Raw genomic sequence first — 20,335 nt, forward strand, 5'->3', positions numbered from 1 at the left:
TCAGAAAGTGGTTTTGGCACGTAAAACTCCATAATTTTTTTTTTCAGCTTACTGCGGATGTCCGGGAAATACAAAAAAATACCATGTGACATACCCGCTTGCGCGCCGTCATTGCAGTACTCCCAAACTGTCCGCGTACAAACGAACTTAGCGTCTCTGCAACTTCATAATTCGAATTTTTTCTTAGCTTCGTTGCTTCACAAGTTCGTTAATTAATCTTGACTAATTATCTAATTAAGCAAAATATACAAATAGTGGGACATACTACATAAAAAAATGAGCAACATCTATTTGGTCGCGTCGTCTTAAAGTGCATCGGCATACTTTTAAACTCTGGATAAAGTTCGCTTAAACACCCTGCATATGTATGCAGCCATGATATCTCTGGTGCTGATATCTATAGAAGCATCAGTTTCTTCAGAGCCGGCGATGGATGATTGGCCTTCTGTGTAATTCTGGGATTAGCGAAATTCACTTGAGGCTGTCGCAGGCAGCACAGGGGAGATGAAGGCTTCGCTGCCGGTGTAAAACATGACGGTATGCACTCTTGATGTGCGCTAATCACTCTTCAAAAGGTCGCTTGAGGTCTTTCAGCTGGTAGGGAGGCTAAGCGATGGTCGGGGATCCTTGACAGATGGCGAATGTGCGTTCTGAGAGAGTCAACAGCTACGTGTGTCTGGATCATATGGTCTCTCGTGATGGCAATCGTTGCTGTTGTTGAGGTACACTGAGGCAGCCCTAAACACGTGCGTGGGGCTTAACCTTGTATGTTCTCCAGAGCGCGAATGTGCGTATTGCACGTGTTTGACAAAACTGGTTGACTGCAACGTAGGAGTCCCAGGAACAGTACCCTGTACAGATGCAGCTTATAATGAACTGACGTACCCCAGTTTTTCACGCACATACATTTGAAGACCTGAGCAATGGCAATTAACTTCTTCGGATAGACGCAGTGAGGGCTCCACGAGAGGTTGCGGTCCATGATGACACCCAGAAAGTGATGCGTCTTAACATAGGACACAACTTGACCGTTGATTGAAACGGGATAAAATTACATTTGTTTGCGCGTAAAGCCAACCAATGTACACTTTTCGGTAGACACACTGAGGCCTTGTTCTCGGAGGTAAGACGCCGTCATGGTTGCCGCCCCCTGAAGCCTGGCCCGCATCTGTGGGCGAGTCACCGCAGAGGCCCTAATGCAAATGTCGTCGCCGTATACTGAGGCATGAACTGTCCGCGGTAGGTACTCCGCAAGTCCTACCAGAACGAGGTTCAATATGGGGCTCAACACTCCACCCTGTGGAACGCCATGGTAGATGTGGTAGAGCTCTCAATTGAAGGGTTCCGAATTCATTGATACATCTGGCTACCAACTCCCACAGCCTCGAGGGAGTTCAGTATGGCTTCATGGGCGAAGTTATCGTATGCTCCTTTGACATAGAAAAAAAAGTGCCACTGTTAGGCGCTTGAGGCTTTTTGGTTCTTGGACTCAGGTAACGAGGTCAATAACGTTGTCGGTAGACGAGCCACCTTGACGAAAGCCCGCCATGGCGTCCGGATAGATCTTGAATCGCTCGACTTACCATTCCAAGCGATCAAATATTATTCTTGCCATCATTTTGCCGACGCAGCTCGAAATCGTAATCGGACGATATGATGATAAATCAAGTGGAGACTTTCCAGGTTCCAAAATGGGGATCAAGTGGCTCGATTTCCATTGCTTAGGAACGACGCCGTTGTACCAAGACTCATTGTGGTAGTTGAGCAGCTCAGCACGTGCGTCATGTCCAAAAAAAAGGCCACCGTACGTGATGCCATTTGGTCTTGGTGACGAAGAACGCCTGCAAGTCGCCAACGCAGCGTCGAGCTCTTCGAGTGAAAAGAGCACGTTCATTTCTGGTACACATGCCTCAGGGATGTCATTCAGTGCTCCGTCAATAGTGACGACCTCGGACCCAGCAACCCGCGCACAGAATTCTTCAGCCACTTCAAGCTGCGAGCGTCATTGGTGGAGGGCCAGAGCAGCAAAGGGCCTCCTTTGATGCGGCGATGAGCGAAGACCCCTAGCCGTTCTCCATATGTGCGTGAGCGATCTTCGTGGATCAAGCAACTGGCAGAATGATTTCCATTGCTTATCTTCCAATTTATCCATATGACGCTGGATTTTTTTTTTGTATGCGTCGTGAAGCCCTCAGGTCTAGAACGGACTTCGTGCGCCAGTACATTCGTTCTGCCTGTCAGCGTGTCGCACACAACTTCTCCAGTTCTATATAGAAATCTGTTCGGCTTGCTGACCTTGTAAGCGAGCAGATGAAGGCTTTCATTGCTTCTGCGATTGCATCTTCTATACTGTGTGAAAGGCCTTCCCTACATGCGTCATCCACATGCTCCTTAAACCTTAACCAATCAACTACGAAAGACAGTAGAGAAGCATTACCCAACTCCACTAATCTTTATGTATGTTGGAATATGGTCACTTCCATGGGTCTCGATGTCTGTCAACCACTGGACGCTCGAAGCGAAGCGCCGTGACCCCTAAGTCAAGTCCAAATAGCTACTATGGGTCGTGCCTCGCCGAAATGTAGAGCTGCTATCATTCACACAGCAAATATCATGGTCGGCAGCAAAGGAGGCAAGACTGCTGCCTATGGAGTCAATTTTAGTGCTTCCCCATAGCTGATGATGCGCGTCAAAGTCACCTGTGGTAACCCAAGGGCCATTAGTAACTAGCAATGTTTCCTTAAGCCTTGTGCCGTCAAAGTCACCCGCCGGGGATACGTATGCTCCAATAAGTGTAAATGACACACTCTTCTTTTTGACATGCAGGCAGACATGTTGGTTGTTGTCATGAGGCTCTACCGCGTGAGCGACATACGTAGAATACGCGCGTATGTAGATGATTACTTCTCTGCGCGCACCGCATGTGGACGTGACGCACCAGACAGTCTGAGTGAGGATATAGGGGTGAAAATGCGCGATGCCAATGTAATGAGCATACATTGTACGCCCGCTGGCTTATGAAACTTGCACATCCCATTTCATGATAATAAGTGCCATCACGCGATACACTGAGCATACGCCGCGAAATACGTGCGAGGGGCCGCTTCATGCATATTGATGACCCTGGGGCCGAACAGCAGTAGCGACACCGGCAACTGCATCCCGTTCTCGGCTGTCTGGCTGGCAGCCGCCCGTCACCGAGCCACGCCTCTGATTTGGGTTGTGCTCCCACTGTCGGCAGCACCGCTAAACATTGCTGCTCGCCGTGTACGGAAGGAATGCAATATCAAGATTTTCGCCTCTAGCACAAGGTGATACCCCTCCTGTATAATGCCGCTGGTGGTGGCGGTGCTACAGGTGGCACGTAGCCTGGAATTCAGTTACGCTCTGCCTCGGCGCCGTTCTTCAGGGCAAAAAAAAAATTGCGCTACCACTGATTCACTGATTTACAGCATAGCGCCAAAAAAACTCGAGGAAAAGACGAAACATTTTCTTTCACACCACGCCGCGGCCTTTGCGAGAACACGAGATGTTGCACGCACGCACTATTTGCAAGATCCGCATCTCTCCAGCTCTCCATATAATAGTACCTTTCTCTTTGCATTCATGTAGGGCACTTTCCAAGGATACTGGCCTACGCAAATGAAGGCGCTGTTGCGGTACTTAAAAGACAGGACTTTGTGACAAACTGTGGCTGTACACTGTGTGACGTCCAATCACGCTGACACTGCGTAACAGTGCCCATAGAAACAGTTCGTGTGCGTGTGTGTGTGTTTAATTTTTTGTAATTCTTTTTCTCCGTCTCACCTATCGCATCCCTTTGCTAACTTAACTGTCTTTGTTAACTTCCCTGTCTTTCATTTGCCTTTCTCTCTCTCCCTCCTTGAAATAAACATATATATATATATATATATATATATATATATATATATATATATATATATATATATATATATATATATATATATATATATATATATATATATATATATATATATATATATATACACTTGTGTAATATACTACGCGGGTATATTTACGTGCACCATGCTTACGTGAAACTGATAGTTTCAGGAGGACAAGCTTCCGAGACTGCTCGGCAGTTTCGGAAACTTGTCATAGATTTCTAGAAGCGAGCAATATTCTTGCAAAGTATTGAGTAGAGTGTTTAAATGTGATAGCGCATTTTATGTTTTTTCTTTTACCCGTCTTTGGCCAATCCGATGCCTTGTTTTTTTGTAACTTCCCAAGAATTTAATCCGTGTTTTCTTATGTGCCCTCATTTTAGTCTACCTAAGTGACCGGGCTTTCTGTTTACTTTAGTGCACATATGTGACCTGACTTTGTGTTGCTGTGTTTCTGAGCTGACTTTCAGTTTTAGTGTCGTATTAGTCTACTTACGTGGCTGGACTTCATGTTATTCTATTCTGATTTGGAGTTGTCTTTCAGTTATAGTGTGACATTAAAGTACTTATGTTACCGGAATTTGTGTTATGATTTCACTATTTTTGTTAGGATTTATTCTTTTTTTAAATTCCTGTGTGAAAAGGAATAGCCGGCGCCAATTAAAGGTTACATCTCCTAAATACCATATAAAAATAATAAATAATAATAATATAAATCCCTTGTAAAGAAATTTGAACTCCGCTTCTCAGTTTGCTTGACCGCGGGCGGTAACAAGAGGATTTGCCCTGCAGTCGCTGACGCAGCGCTTCTTGTCACTTGCACCGGTTTTTTAAGTTGAGCGAGGCGGAAGGCAGGCACCAAGACACGTGCGTTCCTGAGATAGATGTTTATAAGTTACTGTTTGGCAGTTTGCTTTGGGCTTTCTTAAAGAGACGGAACTGTTCGTCTTGCCAGTCGCGTCACCCCTCGGGTAAGCAATCCGTTAAGGTGAAAAGTTCCGAGTTATCGGCAAACGCTTAAGGCGCGGCTTAACATAAACTACGTTACGCACCTACCAGCGTATAGGGTAGCAAACCGGACCTTCCCATCTGGTTAAACTCCCTGACTTTCCCCTTTCTTCTGTTTCTCTCTCTCTACCTGAAAGTAAAAGGGAACAACACACTATACACGCGAAATCACCAGCAAGTGTCCGCGATGGTCAGCGGTCCGACGATGGAGCGCTTATGAGGCCACTTCGTGTGTTGCGCCTACCAGGAAGCCTAGCGACGGACTTACCCGTTGTTCTTGTATCAAACACCCCACTCCTTCGCCCCGTGCAGGGTAGCCAACCGCAACTACCTCTGGTTAACCTCCCTGCCTTTCTATGCATCCTTCTATCTATCTATCTATCTATCTATCTATCTATCTATCTATCTATCTATCTATCTATCTATCTATCTATCTATCTATCTATCTATCTATCTATCTATCTATCTATCTATCTATCTATCTATCTATCTGTAGCGCTGCTACTGTTCATAAGATCAGATGCCAGTTAACCATGATAGAGAACATATCATAAGCGAAGGTGGCTGGCCAATGGCAAAGAGAACTTACGAAGGATAAGTTTCGTAAATTTGACTCCCCTCTTCGATCCAACAGCTGTACCTTCGACAGGTAAATGTGTCTTATCACGATGAGAATGGCTGCCGTGCACTGGGCGCTAAGCTACAGGGACTTAGGCTGGAAAATTTGGATCTACAGTTCTTCCCTCGTTAATTATAGTTCAGACAGTGTCTCTTGTGCAGCTTGCAGTAAGTATGTTTGCTTTTTTGTTCTCTCTGGTGCAGGGCCTCTGAAGCCTCCAATTATCCGAGACGCAAGAGGAAGAACTAAGAAGGATATAGTCGGGCCTTACTACGAAGGCGACGAGCTTCGGCTTACCTGTGAGACCCCAGGAGGTGAGTGTGAAAACTGAACTCTCCATTCCTCCAGCGGCCGCATCATCACTAGTAGCATCAGCTTTATAACCTAAGGACAGCGGCGACAGAGCTTTGCGACACCCATTTCAAAGCTCTTCCTTTCAATATGCGCGATGCACATTGTTTTTCTTTAGCCACGGCGGTCGCCTTTCGAAGGGCCCCGGTATTTTTATTATTCCGAAAATTATTTCGGAGTCCTCCACTACGGCATGTCTCATAATCTAATTGTAGTTTTGGCATATAAAACCTCAGAATAATTTTTTTTGCTCTTTATTGATTATATACGACAGAATTGCAAGTTTCGGTACTAAAGCACTCGCTACCTATAGAAACCACAAGTAATAAATAATGCACTAAACTAAGAACAAATACGCTTTTTTTTTAAACTGCGCAGATACAACGCACATGTTGAAATCTATATGTGAATCGAAGCTTTTGTGAAGCAGGCAATTAAACCCTGTACAACAAAATGCGATGAGTACAACTGCCTTTATTTTCATCAAATGTGCAACCTGTAATCCCATACAATGTTTACGCATCGAACAGGTTGCAACTTTAATGTAATGTCACCACATCTGTTTATGCAGCACATCACTCACAAGCTTTGCCGAAATGCAGCCACCAGTTCAGGCGGATGCACACTGTGAGACGTCGACGTGATGACGTCACGAGGACGAAAGCTATGTTTGATGCTTGCCGAGGGATGCTTAGTGAGAAGCGAGGTATTACGAGGAGTACGACACATGTTTAGTGCCACAGTGGTGCAGTACCGTACCAGGCAAACAAAAGTCCTCAGCACCGCGCTCGCCAACCGTCCCTTTACGGAAAAGGTGATTCGTGGACCCAGGTCCCAGCCGACGTCAGATAGAGTTGTGTTAAAAGCGCTAGTGTTCTTCTTTTTTCTCTTCTCTTTTCTTTTCTTTAAGGCACCGGGCCTGAACGAAAAAGTGTAGTTGCTTTCAAATGCATTCACCGTGTTTGCATGTGCGGAGAGATATTTTTCGTATATCTTCTTTACTGCGCAGCCTTTCTGCGTATCTTTTCTGCCCCTACTCCATCCCCCAGTACAGGGTAGGCAACGGGGCAGTTAGTGAGGTTAACCACTCTGCCCTTCACCTCTTGTTTCCTTCTTCTGGGGCATCATGTGTTTCGTTGTTGTTTCTGTTGTTTGTTTGTTTGTTTGTTTGTTTTCTTTGTTCTTGCTAGCTTTATTTTTTCGTCAAAAAAACGACCACACAAGACTTAGGTTGCGTTAAACGCTGTTATTAGTCTTTTTTCTTTTTTGGCACCCTTCACAAATGTCATGTTGACACCTTATCAGTTAAGTAAGTTAATGAAATATTAGCTGATTAAACTTATTTCCTTAAATATTTTTGCAAAATGAACGAAATAAAGTACTCACGAGCAGAGTGAACAACGCCCATTAACATACAGTAATCACCGTTCACGTAAAGCCCTTTGTTATTGTTCAATTTTTGGCGACATTTTCTTCGGATAGCAGGTATGCTAAAATTCACAATATATGTAGAAACTGAGTGTATAAGTTCTGCAAAGTAAGAATTTGCCCTGATCTAACTTGAATGAAACGTGACACACAGAGCGCGCTGTGTACCACTTTGCGCATTGACAGTTTTTCCGTGTAGCTACAGCTACTGTCATAGATATGCGCTTAAGTCAGAACAGACCGTCGCGCCACCTGCAGGTCACAGAGTTATATTTTCGCGCCTTTCGCACGTGCACCGTTTCGCAGGACAATTAAGTGGCCGCTGCGATGTGTAATGGCAGGCTCCGACGCATCTCTAACCAATAACTCGAACTGCATGAGTGGCACACGGTGCTTCCAGGCGCACTTGGGCGACGCCCTATATGTGGCTCCCATAGCACACGACGGGGATACTTTACCGTCTTAAGCTTGTTCGCCCCAAAATCCTTGCGACAGCATAACCTCCCTACGAACACAAAAATCGCTTCGCGAAAAAAAAGCAGAAACTGTGTTATAAAATTTCCCTCCATGTTGGTTCAACGCTATCATCACGCGCACCTAAAGACTGGCAGCTTCGCCGGATGGGCGAAGCATTTACAGCGATGGCAATGTTTACCGGGCTGCTTGGACACCTCGAAGAGTGTTCAAACTATACGCGGGCGCGACACATTGCTGCGACATAGCGCTCAAGGCAACTCCTGCTGAGTAGAAGGAACCGTGCCCTCACAGCTATACGAAACGTCTCAACGACGGCGTTACCAAGAGCGCAGCCGGTGACGGTGCAGGCGTCGCATATAGATGGCGCACGAGATGAAACCGCGGACGTTGTGAAAAACGCCCCAAGTGCCTCAACGCGCTGACTTGCAAGGAAAAAATTCTTAAGGGCACCCTTAAGCACTATTAAGGCAACCGTCCAGGGTCTAATGGTTAGCGCATCGGGCTTCTGTGTTAGAGATCCTGCGTTCAAATCTCATCGTGGGGCAGTTTCATTTGTGCTTATTTATTTATTTCAATATATGTATGCGTATGTGTATCTGTAACATGACGGCGACGCCGCCGATGGCGGCGAAAATTCGCCTGGAGTGTCCATGTAATTGATATTGCAATAAAAAGAGGTGTTTCACGAAAGTAATGGTCCGTTTAGAATCTTTGGATACTAAACCAAATTTACTAAATTCGCGCAGCTTCGTAACGAGATCTCGTCCTGCGGTATCCCGCGGTAACCGATATTCCTAGAAAAAACTGTGTTTCTACACCGCACTATAGTACTGCAACAATCTTTACATATCCTGCCGAATTCATAGTTGGCAGTTGGTCGGCTTCCCGCGTTGGGCGGCATCGATGACAGTGTTAGCCGTCAAAGGCACTGCAAGAACACATCTGAAAAATAGGTGTTTTCAAGGGCTCTATACTTGCAGTTTTAACTACTCTGATGATGTTTTAACAGCGGATATTTCCCGGTGTGCTCCGGCTAGAACCACAAAGTCCGCAGCCTTTACGGGCTCGGTAAACAGCATGACTGTTTTAGCTAATCCTGATGCTCGGTGTCCTCAATATTTATGCTTCACCGGTGGTCTGCCTAAGCTTCCATGAAATGGCTTCGTGCAAGATGCAGTTTGCTGTTGCATTCGTCATGTTGAGCTTGCCATCGAGTGTGGCATGGCAGCAGGCCTTATGTGACGGCAATGTTAGAGACCTCTTGAAAAAAATTCATGGCAATGCTACCGCTGCTTTGCCAGAGGGTGTTTCCTCGGAAGTTTTTTTTTTTTTGCGTTTGTCTAAGAACGTCGCTGTGAGCGCAAGCCGTTAGGTCCGTCAACATGCATAGAGTCGCAGCACTTGAGTATGTCGATGAGAGCAACTGAGCACCCGATCCCCGGTGCGACGCTTCCCGAGGCACTTCTGGCAGCACTCTGCGGTGTTACTTGATCATGTGGCAACATTATGGCGATGAGAGAGGAATGGCGCAAAGGCTATAACCCCGGGCGGAGATGAATATTTCCGTAGGACAGTAGACACACTGCTCGTGATAAATGCATGGAGTGGTAAGTAAGGCGTTGCATAATAAGTTTCTCAAGTGACCGCAAGCAATGAAGGCAGGGGCAAAGTGCGTGATGGTAGCTCAATAACACTTATTTCTTTGTAGGGATGGTTTTCATGCCGTGCCAACGATGCGCAAGAGCCTGTACAATGAGGCGTTGAATCATTTTATCACGGTGACGTGATAAACGAAGTCAACGCGTACAAAGAGATGCCGGCAGTGCCTCGGTTTCATTTTGTTTTGAAGGCTGCAGCACACACCTCCCCCCTCCTCCTCCATTTTTATCTTTTTTTTTATATCAGTGTTTAAGGAGATGTTGGCGCCTGTGATTGGTACCGGCTAGTCTTCTTTTACTTGATCGGAGTGCACAAAACGTTGCAAATGCTATAAGCAAATATGAGAAAATATACACTCATATCAGTTGCAAAGTTAACAAAAGAGAAAAGAGAAAAAAGTCAACCAGACACTCCTCCAGTTTGCTACCCTATACAGGGGAAAGGGGGTTAACGTATAGAAAGAGGGAAAGGAAGGAGAGAGCACAACGAGGGTGCCGTTTCATCCGGAAGTGCACATCGACACCACAATTGGTCACTGAGGTTTGTAGAGGTCAATTTCTGAGGTTGAGGTGTTGGTGCTTGCCGTGGGGCTGCAGCGCATGAGGAACATATGTGAGGCCCGTGCAGACATACATGAACACTTTGCTGTGGTCGCTGCACGCCGTAAAGTTGATGGAACGTAAGGACGATCTCTGCAGATTTAAACGTGTGTTCACCGAATGTTGAAGAGTTGATGAATTCGTAGCCAGATAGGGTAATTAAACTTGATAGCTTAGTTTGGAGGCCGATTGTTTTCTTTCTTTCTTTCCTTCTTTCTTTCTTTCTTTCTTTCTTTCTTTCTTTCTTTCTTTCTTTCTTTCTTTCTTTCTTTCCTTAAAGACCCCACACGGGGGTATTACATAAGAGGTGGGATTACAACAATAGTTAAAACAGTATTTGTTAAGGTGAGAGAATCGCTGACACTTCTTCCGTGAATGCAGATGAACTGGCGATGGTAGCGATGCTTCAGGAAGGCCGTTCCAGCCTACAACTACACGAGGAAAAAAAGATGAAAAGGGAGAGTGCGCGTTTTGGGGCGAGCGACACTTAATGAATGACCAATGCGACGTGATGTTCGTGCCGGTGGTGAAATGTATGGTGCAATGGCGAGCGGATGCAATATAGTTTGTGAAATAATGATAGGCTGGCGATGCGACGGCGATACCAAAGAGTTGGTAAAATGGAGTCTGCTTTTAAGGATGATACGCTGATGTCGTAGGAATATGCTGAGTGAAGCAACCTGGCTGCGCGATTCTGTACGGCTTCCAGGGCGTTTGTAAAGTAAATTTCATGCGGGCACCAGATAGCAGAAGCATATGCAAGTTTAGGCATAATGAACGATTTGTATGCTAGTAGTTTTACATGGGGATGAGCTTTTTATAAGTGGTGTTAAAAAAAACGAGCTTTTTGTTAGCAGATGTCATAATGTTGTTCACATCCGAACACCAGTCATGGTAGGGCGAAATAGTGATGCCTAAGTATTGGTAAGATTTAACTGGTTCAATAGGCTTGTTTTCTATTACATAAGAGAATACGAGATGATTTCGACAGCGTGTTATTGACATAACTTTGCATTTAGAATGACTTAGTAGCATTAGCCAGTCATCACACCAATTTTTATATTGCTTAGGTCGTTCTGAAGCAATACTTCGTCACTGATGTTAGTTATGGCACGGTAGACAACACAATCGTCAGCAAATACGCGGATATGACTAGAGACATTAAGTGGTAGATCCTTAATATTGTAACAGATATGAAAGGCACGGACAAAAAGAAAGAGGTAGTTGTGGACCGCCTGAGCGAAATCCCTTACGTCATAGTTCGCCTACTGTGCAATGGTCGCCGATCAAGCAGAACTCAGCTGACTCATATTGCTCGCCTGAATCCTTTCAACCCTGCTTGTCCATCCTGACTCGCCCCACCGGCTTCGTCTGCTTGCGGGGAAATGTAACAGATACGAAAGGCACGAACAAAAAGAAAGAAGGGAAGACGAAGAGAACGAGGAGTTTGAGATGCCGAGCTGCGCTACTATCACGCTACGATCATCGTCCATCTCCTGTAAATAAAACCATTTCTTCGCAACGCTTCGTAACAATATATATTAAGAACAGGAGGGGTCCTAGCACAGAGCCCTGTGGAACGCCTGACGTTACAGGAAGCCGGTTAGAAGCATTATTATTGATTTGCAAAAACTGTGAGCGATTAGCAAGAAATTCGTTTATCCATCTTAGAAGATTAGGGTAAATATTCAACTGTGAAAGTTTTAGAAGCAGGCGTTGATGAGCTACTTCGTCAAAGGCATTTGCGAAATCGAGGAAAATTGCGTCAGTCTGTGTATTAATATTGAGGTTTGAATTCAGATCATGGAGAAAGAGGCCAACTGGGTTTCACAAGACAGTCTCTTGTGGAAGCCGTGCTGTGATAAACGAAAAAAATCGTCTGAGCCGCGGAAGTCCATTAGGTGAGGGAAAATGACATGTTCCATGATTTTGCAAGGGACGCTTGTTATGGAAATCGGGCAGTAGTTTAATGGTGAGTTTCTATTACCTGATTTGTAGACCGCAATGACCCTGCTGACTTCCCATTCGATCGATAGGTTACCTGTGGTTAATGACTGGGAAAACAGCAAGATTAAGAAAGAAGCACAGATGACTTTAGTGCTTTAGGAATTTTGAAGTAATTTTGTCAGGGCCAGCAGACGATGACATCTTGAGGTTTTCTATTATGCTGCAGATACCGTTTAATGAAAAAATGATGGCAGGCATTTCTGACATGGCAGGAGCAGAAATGCATTGAATGGGCGTATCGGATTCCATGGTGAAAACTGAAGAAAATGTTTTGGTAAAAACGTTAGGCCTGGCTGCCCACCCGACCTTGAACGTTGCATTTATGGACCACATCATCGTGCACTTCCAGATTTTTTGCACGAGTCGAATCTGTTCGTGGACTTTTAACATTCTTTGTTATGCCTAAGGACAAGCTTTCGAATTTAAAAAAAGAGAAAAAAAAACGTTAGCGCAGTCAGCGTCTGATAAAGGATCACCCATTTCGTTTGGCATACTGATAGTATGGGGTGGGTGGGGATTAATGATGTCCCATTTTTTTTCCGGGCTATCAGTTATCATGTCGTGAAGGTCGTTATGATAAAGCGACTTTTCATGTCTGCGGATAGCGCCCGAGAAGACACGCTGAGACTCGTATCTTTTCCAGGCACCCGGGTTTGATTTCATTCTTACGAATCAAAAAAGACGTTTCTTTTTGTTCTTGAGAGTTTTAAGTGTTTTGTGAAACCATGGCTGATGTCCGTTAGCATGAACCGTTATAGTTGGAATATAGTTCTTTGCTAGGGCGTTAAGTTTACTATGAAAGAGAGACCAGTTGTTTTGCACAGAGCGCAAATGAAAACTTGTTTCGAATATTTCATAAAAGTCGTGTAGTTCCTGATTTATTGCAGCGTGCTTGCCTTTGTCGTAGAGCCGGATGACCTTTTTGTATGAAAGGCGTAAGCTGGGAGTAAAGGTGAAGGTGGCATGGATTACTGTATGATCAGTAATTTCGCAGCGGTAGTTAATGGTTGACAGACTTTCGGAATGAGCGGTTAGTATAAGATCTAAAATGTTCTCAGTATCCTGTGTTACGCGTGTTGGTTTAGTTTCTAATTGCGTTAAATTAAAGTTAAGGCAAACGTCCAGGAAGTCCCTAGTACCTGCTTGGTTTGAATGTAGTTGCGCAAAAGACCAGTCAATGTTTGGATAATTGAAATCTCCGAAAAGCAAGATACATGCATTCGAGTACTTTTTTGCTAAGTGGATCAGGATTTTGTTAAGTTTGAGAGGAAAATCAGCAGGACTGTTAGGAGGGCGATAACATACACCGAGAAGTAGCAGCTCTGGGTTAACATAAAATTTTAGTCATAGAATTTCTAGTTCAGATGCTAAGTCAATTACTGAGCAGGATAGCTGCTTATTCACAGAAATAAGAACACCTCCCGCTCTAGACCCCTGCATATATCTTTGCAGAACACAGCAAAATTAGGAAAGTCAGTAACGATTTCTGCGTCAGAAACGTAATCAACAAGCCATGTTTTGTTGAGTACGAGAAGATTACTTTCGGACGATGACAGAAGGTTTGATATGATACTACGTTTAGGAAGAAAACTGCGTATGTTAGAAAAAAAGAAAATTAGGGCGGTTCAGGAATAGGTGTATAGAACGTTTAACTGTCTGTCGGTTGTTACGTGGTAGCTATAATTCCTTAACTTGTTGGCATAATTCGCCAAAAAAGAATCGCTTGGGTCCGATATGCAAGGTTTTATGCCAAAGTGAAAAAGGTAAGGATTTGCTTTTCGCATATGGGTTAAGGTGCTTGCGCGCGGTTTGTTTGGAGAAATCTTGCCCAATGCTGAATACTGTACCCTTCAACTTTCGGTCGTTTGCCAAAATTGCGTCTTTTGTTTTAAAATTACAGAATTTAACGATAATGGGGTGGCTTGGCGTCCAAGGCGATGCGCACGCGCGATTTATCAGGTTTTACACTAATGTTTAGGTATTTAGAGCAGTGGCGGATGATTATTTTCTACGAACGCGCAAAGGATTCGTTAGAAAAAGTGTCAGAAATGCCATTATATATAAGATAACTTCGTCTAGAGCGGTTTTCGGGATCCTCTAGTCGGCTTTCCAGAGTACAGACACGACGAACAGTTTCAACGGTGTCGATTTGCACACATTACAGCTGCTGTCGCATGGAATCTGCATTATGAGAGCTGGTTTCCACAGTGGTCAGTCTCTTACTCAGGTCCAAAAGGGCGCTGGTTGTTTCTTTCAATTGTGTTTTTAAGTCTTGCACATCACCCAGCAATTTAGACTGTCCTGCAGATAGCTTTTTAAATTCTGCAAGAATGGCAGCCGTGTGAGGACCAGGATTTGTCCCGATATTTCCATATCTCCATATATTTTTTATGCAAATAGGCTGTATGGTCGACTAATCTGCATAACGGGAGGAAGCTGGTTAAGCGTTTGTTTAGCGGCGCAGCCTCCAAGTCCACCGAGGAATGTCGAAGCACCCGGTGGGGCAGTTTTAAAGCCGGCGTTCCCAGGAGTGTCGCTACCCGCCGTGGTTGCTCATTGGCTATGTTGTTGGGCTGCTGAGCACGAGGTCGCGGGATCGAATCCCGGCCACGGCGGCCGCATTTCGATGGGGGCGAAATGCGAAAACACCCGTGTACTTAGATTTAGGTGCACGTTAAAGAACCCCAGGTGGTCGCAATTTCCGGAGTCCTCCACTACGGCGTGCCTCATAATCAGAAAGTGGTTTTGGCACGTTAAACCCAATAATTTAGGAGTGTCGCTGTCGATGGTTTCTGCCACGATGAAACGAGGACCACAGGCTCAGATAGTGGCGTTGTCTTCCGCTCCCAAGCACCAGAAACTGGTAAGACTGATGCACGGAAAGTGCACCCGTCATTGCCACGGGGCGGCAGCTTGAATACGGGCATCGTTGTTGGCCAAGTTGAGGCATACGCAGCAGGCAAATACGGCATTGCCGATTTGTGAAAAACGTACCGATGTAAGGATGAGATAGGAGACAATCGCTAGCAGTGGCTAGCTCTGTCGCGGATATATTGGTGTAAAAACTACAAACCTGGTCAGTAACTATAGCTGCCCAAGTGCAACGCCACATCGCAAAGTCTATCGCGCAGACGTCGTGTCGGCTAAGGCCGTCGCTCGTGCATGGTTTCGCTGACAAGCGACGAACGGGCGTGATAACAATTTTTATCGCGTCTCTCAATCTTTCGCTCGTATAGGGCTCCCAGTCGTTTTTTTTTTTTCTTGAAGCCACAGTTTTCGGCTCTAGAAGCTAAAGTGACGATAAAACTGACTATCAAGAACATCTCTAGATGATAACTAGATGCCGGTACATGATTATTGCTAAAATTATATTTCAACGTACGTTTTTTTCTGTTATGTTATGTCATGTTATGTTATCTACAAGCGGTAAGTATTGGGCGATCAAGCTTTATAGGCGATGCATGTAACCACTCTTACAGGCAATCTATGCAGCTACAGTAGCGAAACGTACGTGTAAGTCTATTCAACGTTTTACTGGAGCATAAAAATCTGAGATTAGGGACATGTTTGCGTTGTTAGGTGCAATGCTGCATCAACAATTTGCAAATTGGATATCAAACAAGTCTCACGCTGTCAGAAAAGGAAAATGGCGTAATATCCTAGTTTTCTAGCTTGTTTTTGCCAAAGCGCAGGCGGTGAGCCGATTAATGGGCTGGCAGGTTGGCCCATTCATAGAGAAAAATGAGGCCGAAATGGTGAAGAGAATAAATGACGGGCCAAAGGAAGACAGCCGGCTCCGCATGTAGCGCTCGAAGAGTTATGGGCAGCGCGCGTCGTGTCTTACACAAAAGCGTTCGAGCCGCGCTCTTTTTCTCCCTCTTTCGGGATCGGGCAGAAGGGGAAGCAAAACAAACGCCCGCTTTTCCGCCCCTGCAGCGAGAAAATAAAGAGCGCGTCTAACTGTTTTCAAGGCACCAAATAAAAGCTGCGAGCAGTGAAACACATTCACTCACGAATCAAAAAAAAAGAGAGGGAACCCCCCCTCCGTTTTTTTTTTTTTTTTTTTCCTACGGAGACTGCAAAATCTTGGGATCACGGCTCGGGGTTTGAACAAATTAAGCGACTGAAATGGTCGGCAAAAGACGTCGGCTGTTTTGGCCGGGCCAGCCAGGGAATGAAAAAGAAGCCAGCGCCGCAGCGGCGGAGTCCCAATACGGAATTAAGCTGACCGAACGCGGCGCCGAAGCTCTAAGGAAAACACAGGCCGGGATTTATGGCAGTGACGTCTCCCCACTTCGGCTTTCGCGTTTGTCCCCCTCCTTATTCTTGGAAGCCGATCGTGACCCGCCTACGTGTTGTTGTTCAATTATACGCTAGGCTATCGGGAACAGGGGGGGAAGAAAAATGAACGACTTGTGTTATAGCCGCGACAGGCTCTTTGCTTTCCGCTCCTGTTGTTATCTCTCTGCTTTGTGTCCGCCGGATGCCCTTTGGTGCGCCTCTAATAGGCGGCCCGATTGTTCATGTACGCATTCATCGATCGAGGCCCCATCTCGCACCTCCCCCAGCGCCTCTTTATCCCTGCGCGCGCAGCTCGCGGCCTTTGACTCGCCTGCAAAGCTTTGAAGAGCGCTTGCGAAGCATTTAGCTCACTGGCTTTACGGGATTTAACGAAAGGACAACTCTCTTCTCCCTTTCTCTCCTTCCTTGCGCTACGGACGCGCAACCGTCGCTGCTAATCTACATGCACCGCGGCTGTCTTAGAAGCCCCGCACCCATGCTCTTCCGCTCAATTCCTTAATCACCGCGCTGTCAATTCAAGCAGACAGCTTTTGTGCTGACTCTATCTTCATTCCTCAACGAGCGTAAAATAATCCCGAAGATATACGCAATACGAATACCAGGACTACGCGGCTTAAGGCGCTCGTCTTATGCATTCTCTTTGTGTTTCTTTCTTCCTCACGCAGAGAGGTCCGGATATAGCAGCCCTCTTCCCTTTTGTTCCGATTACTTAGCTCATTTCAGAAACGAATGGCGCATGGCTCTTGCTTATGTGGCGTAGTCACTTGCTTAATGCTCACTCGTGAAATAGAATGCCCGATGTGCGCGCCGCGTTTCTCGCTCACCCTGCACCTAACCACTTGAGCGGTTACTAGGATAATTAAGCAATCGGTCTTCGTAGTATGTGACGCGATTTGTTCTTGCAAGCATTGTGACTGAAAGCAATTTTCTTGGCAAATGCTTCTCTTAATTAATTTTTGATGTAAGTCTTATATAAAAGGTTGAAAGACTTTTAGAGGTTCTTAGCTATGGAAACATACTCTCTCTTTTAATTGATAGTTACTACGCCTCATTTCTCGATAAATTTGAAAATTGTGAGCAGATCAAAGTAACTTCACACGCAAGTTCGTGTGAAGACAAGCCAATGGATGAGAGCTTAATAAAGATATCAGTCGACATGACCACAAACTTTTTTTGCTTGTATATTGAGCACCACAGAAGGCGGTAGCTACTTTACATAGCCAAGCAGTGGGACAATTTTGTGGCGGGATTGCCTCGAACAATTGCAGTATCCGCGTCGTAAGCCCTGATGTTGAGTGATGCGGTTAAGTTGTTGCTATTGCACTCTTTTCTTCTTTTAAGCTTAACATAATTTCCATTCTGCTCGGCAGCGTTGAATTGTTAAATGTTGAAATTGAATAATATATATCGGGGATCTGCGTTAAGCTCTTTATTTCTCGTGTCTTTAATTTTTCACCGTACTTTTAAAAGTGGAATCTTTAATATAACAAAACTGTGGTTTCTCACAGCCGAAAGCAGGACAAAGCAAAATGTAATCAAAAACGAAAAGAAAAGAAAGCAGGGCAATGGGGAGGTTTACTGAGTAAGTCAGAATTAATATAGTGCCCTAGGGCACTATAGCTGCTTCTTGAACAAATTAGCCATAAACTAATTTCCTCAGGCTAAACATGCACTATTCGAATTTCATTATGTGTCAATATTGAAAAATACAGTCTCGACAGGTCTCAAGAAACAGATTGGAGAAGGCTGCAAACCAGAACGTTCCGAAACCCAGCACACTTAAACACAGTAAATTCAACACAATACCCAGACGCGAGCTGCAAGCTCTGGAAGCACGAGCACGCAGACATGGCACACATCTTATGAAAATGCACAGAGATCAAATCAATATATGTAGAGGACAACATAGAACCGGACCTTATCGAGGAGCGATGGCTAAGCGCTCTGACTAGCTCCGAACTACACGACCAACTATTGGCTATCCAGTGGGCCCGAGCAGCGGTGGAAATGCTATGCCTCACCGCACATAACGCAATACCCAGACGCGAGCTGCAAGCTCTGGAAGCACGAGCACGCAGACATGGCACACATCTTATGGAAATGCACAGAGATCAAATCAATATATGTAGAGGACAACATAGAACCGGACCTTATCGAGGAGCGATGGCTAAGCGCTCTGACTAGCTCGGAACTACACGACCAGCTATTGGCTATCCAGTGGGCCCGAGCAGCGGTGGAAATGCTATGCCTCACCGCACATAATGCCCTGGTGGCCTCAGCCCGGGCTGGCATCCTCGCAGGTCCTTTTCCCATTAAAGTTTTTTCCGCCCGTTCCGATAGTACTAGTCCGCCTAGCCACGCTGAAGAAACTTGAATAAATTGTCAACGCATGTAGAAATGCTCATACCACGTGAACATATTTTTCTTTTCAACAACGTGAGTTGCTGGGTGCTCTCCTTGCTACCAAAGCAGCGGGCTTTCCGTACTTGTAACATTTATATTATATAAGCGGTCTGTGACACCAGGTATATTTCTTTTCGTACCTCACGTAAATATACGCATTTATGAATCGCATTATAAGTGTAGTCGGCCTATTATTTATAAATTTCTCTCCAAAACTCTCGTGCTAGTCGCTGTGCTGTCAATAGCTTTAGTGCGTGTGTGTGTATGTATTAGCGTAAGTACCATTGGGTATTGCGGTATCGGAGTGAGTACTCTTATAATGTTAGCAAAAAGGCAGTGACTGCTTAATTTGATAATTACTTCTATATGTTGCTAAGCTTAAACTGACCTCTTAGTAGAGTGAGAGAGCCATAATGGATAACGGCTGTTAAGTTCACAAAAACAATTGCCCGGTCCAACTTGTGATGTGTTACCGCGCATAATGATAACGGACTATGGTTATAATGCAATGTTTCTATATTTATAGCCTGTTCCACATTGCTGAATGCACAGTTGCAGACTACTTGTCTAACACATGCAGCACTGAGCTTTCTGTATTTGCTGGAAACACTTATGGGCTCACTGTTTCGGTTGGTGTCCTTGAGATGGGGTCATAAAAATGGATACGCGGCAGTCGAACCATCCCTCGCTGCCGCGGCCTTGCTACGCTGGTTACTACTGTGATCACGTATGTCGTGTACTCACGCATGATTCGGTGATCGCGTTCAGAAAAAAATGCGCTGTACGCAAGCATGTCTTCCATGCTACGAACTTCATCAAAGTCGATCCTTGTCTTCTTGCTCCACTTTTACTCAGGGTTTCCTATTTACCCGCGTAACCATGACTTTCTGGTGGTCTCTTCCAGGAAAACCGAGTCCATCCATCACGTGGTTCAGGAATGGCAAGGTTATCACCAACCTGACCCGCACGTCAACACGTGGTAACATCCGCAGTGACGCTATCATCTCGAGGCTAGAGCGTTCAGACCTGCTCTCAGTCTTCACCTGCCAGGTGTCCAACAACATCTCGGCGGCCGTCGCTTCGTCCGTCAAGCTCGAAATGATCTGTGAGTGGCAGTGCCTATAGACCAGGGAGTTTTTCTGTAAGCTTCTCTCACATTCTAGTGCAAATGTACCTACTTGGAGTTACAAATATTCAAGGTAATTTTCCGGACAAATTGGCAGCGACGCCGTTTTACATTGCTACGTTGATAGTTTTGCTTTATTTACGTGAAAACTCTTTCGCTGCTTAACTAAAGAATTCATTGTAGGTTTGCGGTTAATAAGTGCGGACTCAAAAACATGCTTTTATTTAGGTTGGAAAATATTTTCGAAGCGTCATAGTGTTTTCCTGAAAGGCAGCACTATAGTGGTCAAGTTCTAATGAACACTGTCAGAAAAGCCCGGCCACTTTGCCTTCAAAGTTGTTAGGACCATGTTATGACGGTGCGTTCGCCGGCTGCTATAAAGCAGCCCATGGTGTCCGAAGTGTGCCGCAGCCAGGCAAGACTCGAATGGACCGAGCTATCAGCGTGCCGC

General features: G+C 45.2%; 1 protein-coding gene across 5 annotated transcripts in view; it reads left to right on the forward strand.

Annotated features, from left to right (window-relative positions):
- The window catches only part of LOC135897418 (neural cell adhesion molecule 2-like), a 551,631-nt gene that overhangs the window by 429,786 nt on the left and 101,510 nt on the right, over positions 1-20,335 (forward strand). For all 5 annotated transcript variants that reach the window (XM_070530912.1, XM_070530916.1, XM_070530915.1 and 2 more), the window contains exons 3-4: positions 5,736-5,846; positions 19,663-19,863. In XM_070530912.1, the coding sequence (XP_070387013.1) occupies positions 5,736-5,846; positions 19,663-19,863 (312 nt within the window). The remainder of the gene's footprint in view (positions 1-5,735; positions 5,847-19,662; positions 19,864-20,335) is intronic.

The sequence above is a fragment of the Dermacentor albipictus genome, chromosome 1 (assembly GCF_038994185.2).
Source record: "Dermacentor albipictus isolate Rhodes 1998 colony chromosome 1, USDA_Dalb.pri_finalv2, whole genome shotgun sequence".
In the NCBI taxonomy this organism is placed as follows: domain Eukaryota; kingdom Metazoa; phylum Arthropoda; class Arachnida; order Ixodida; family Ixodidae; genus Dermacentor; species Dermacentor albipictus.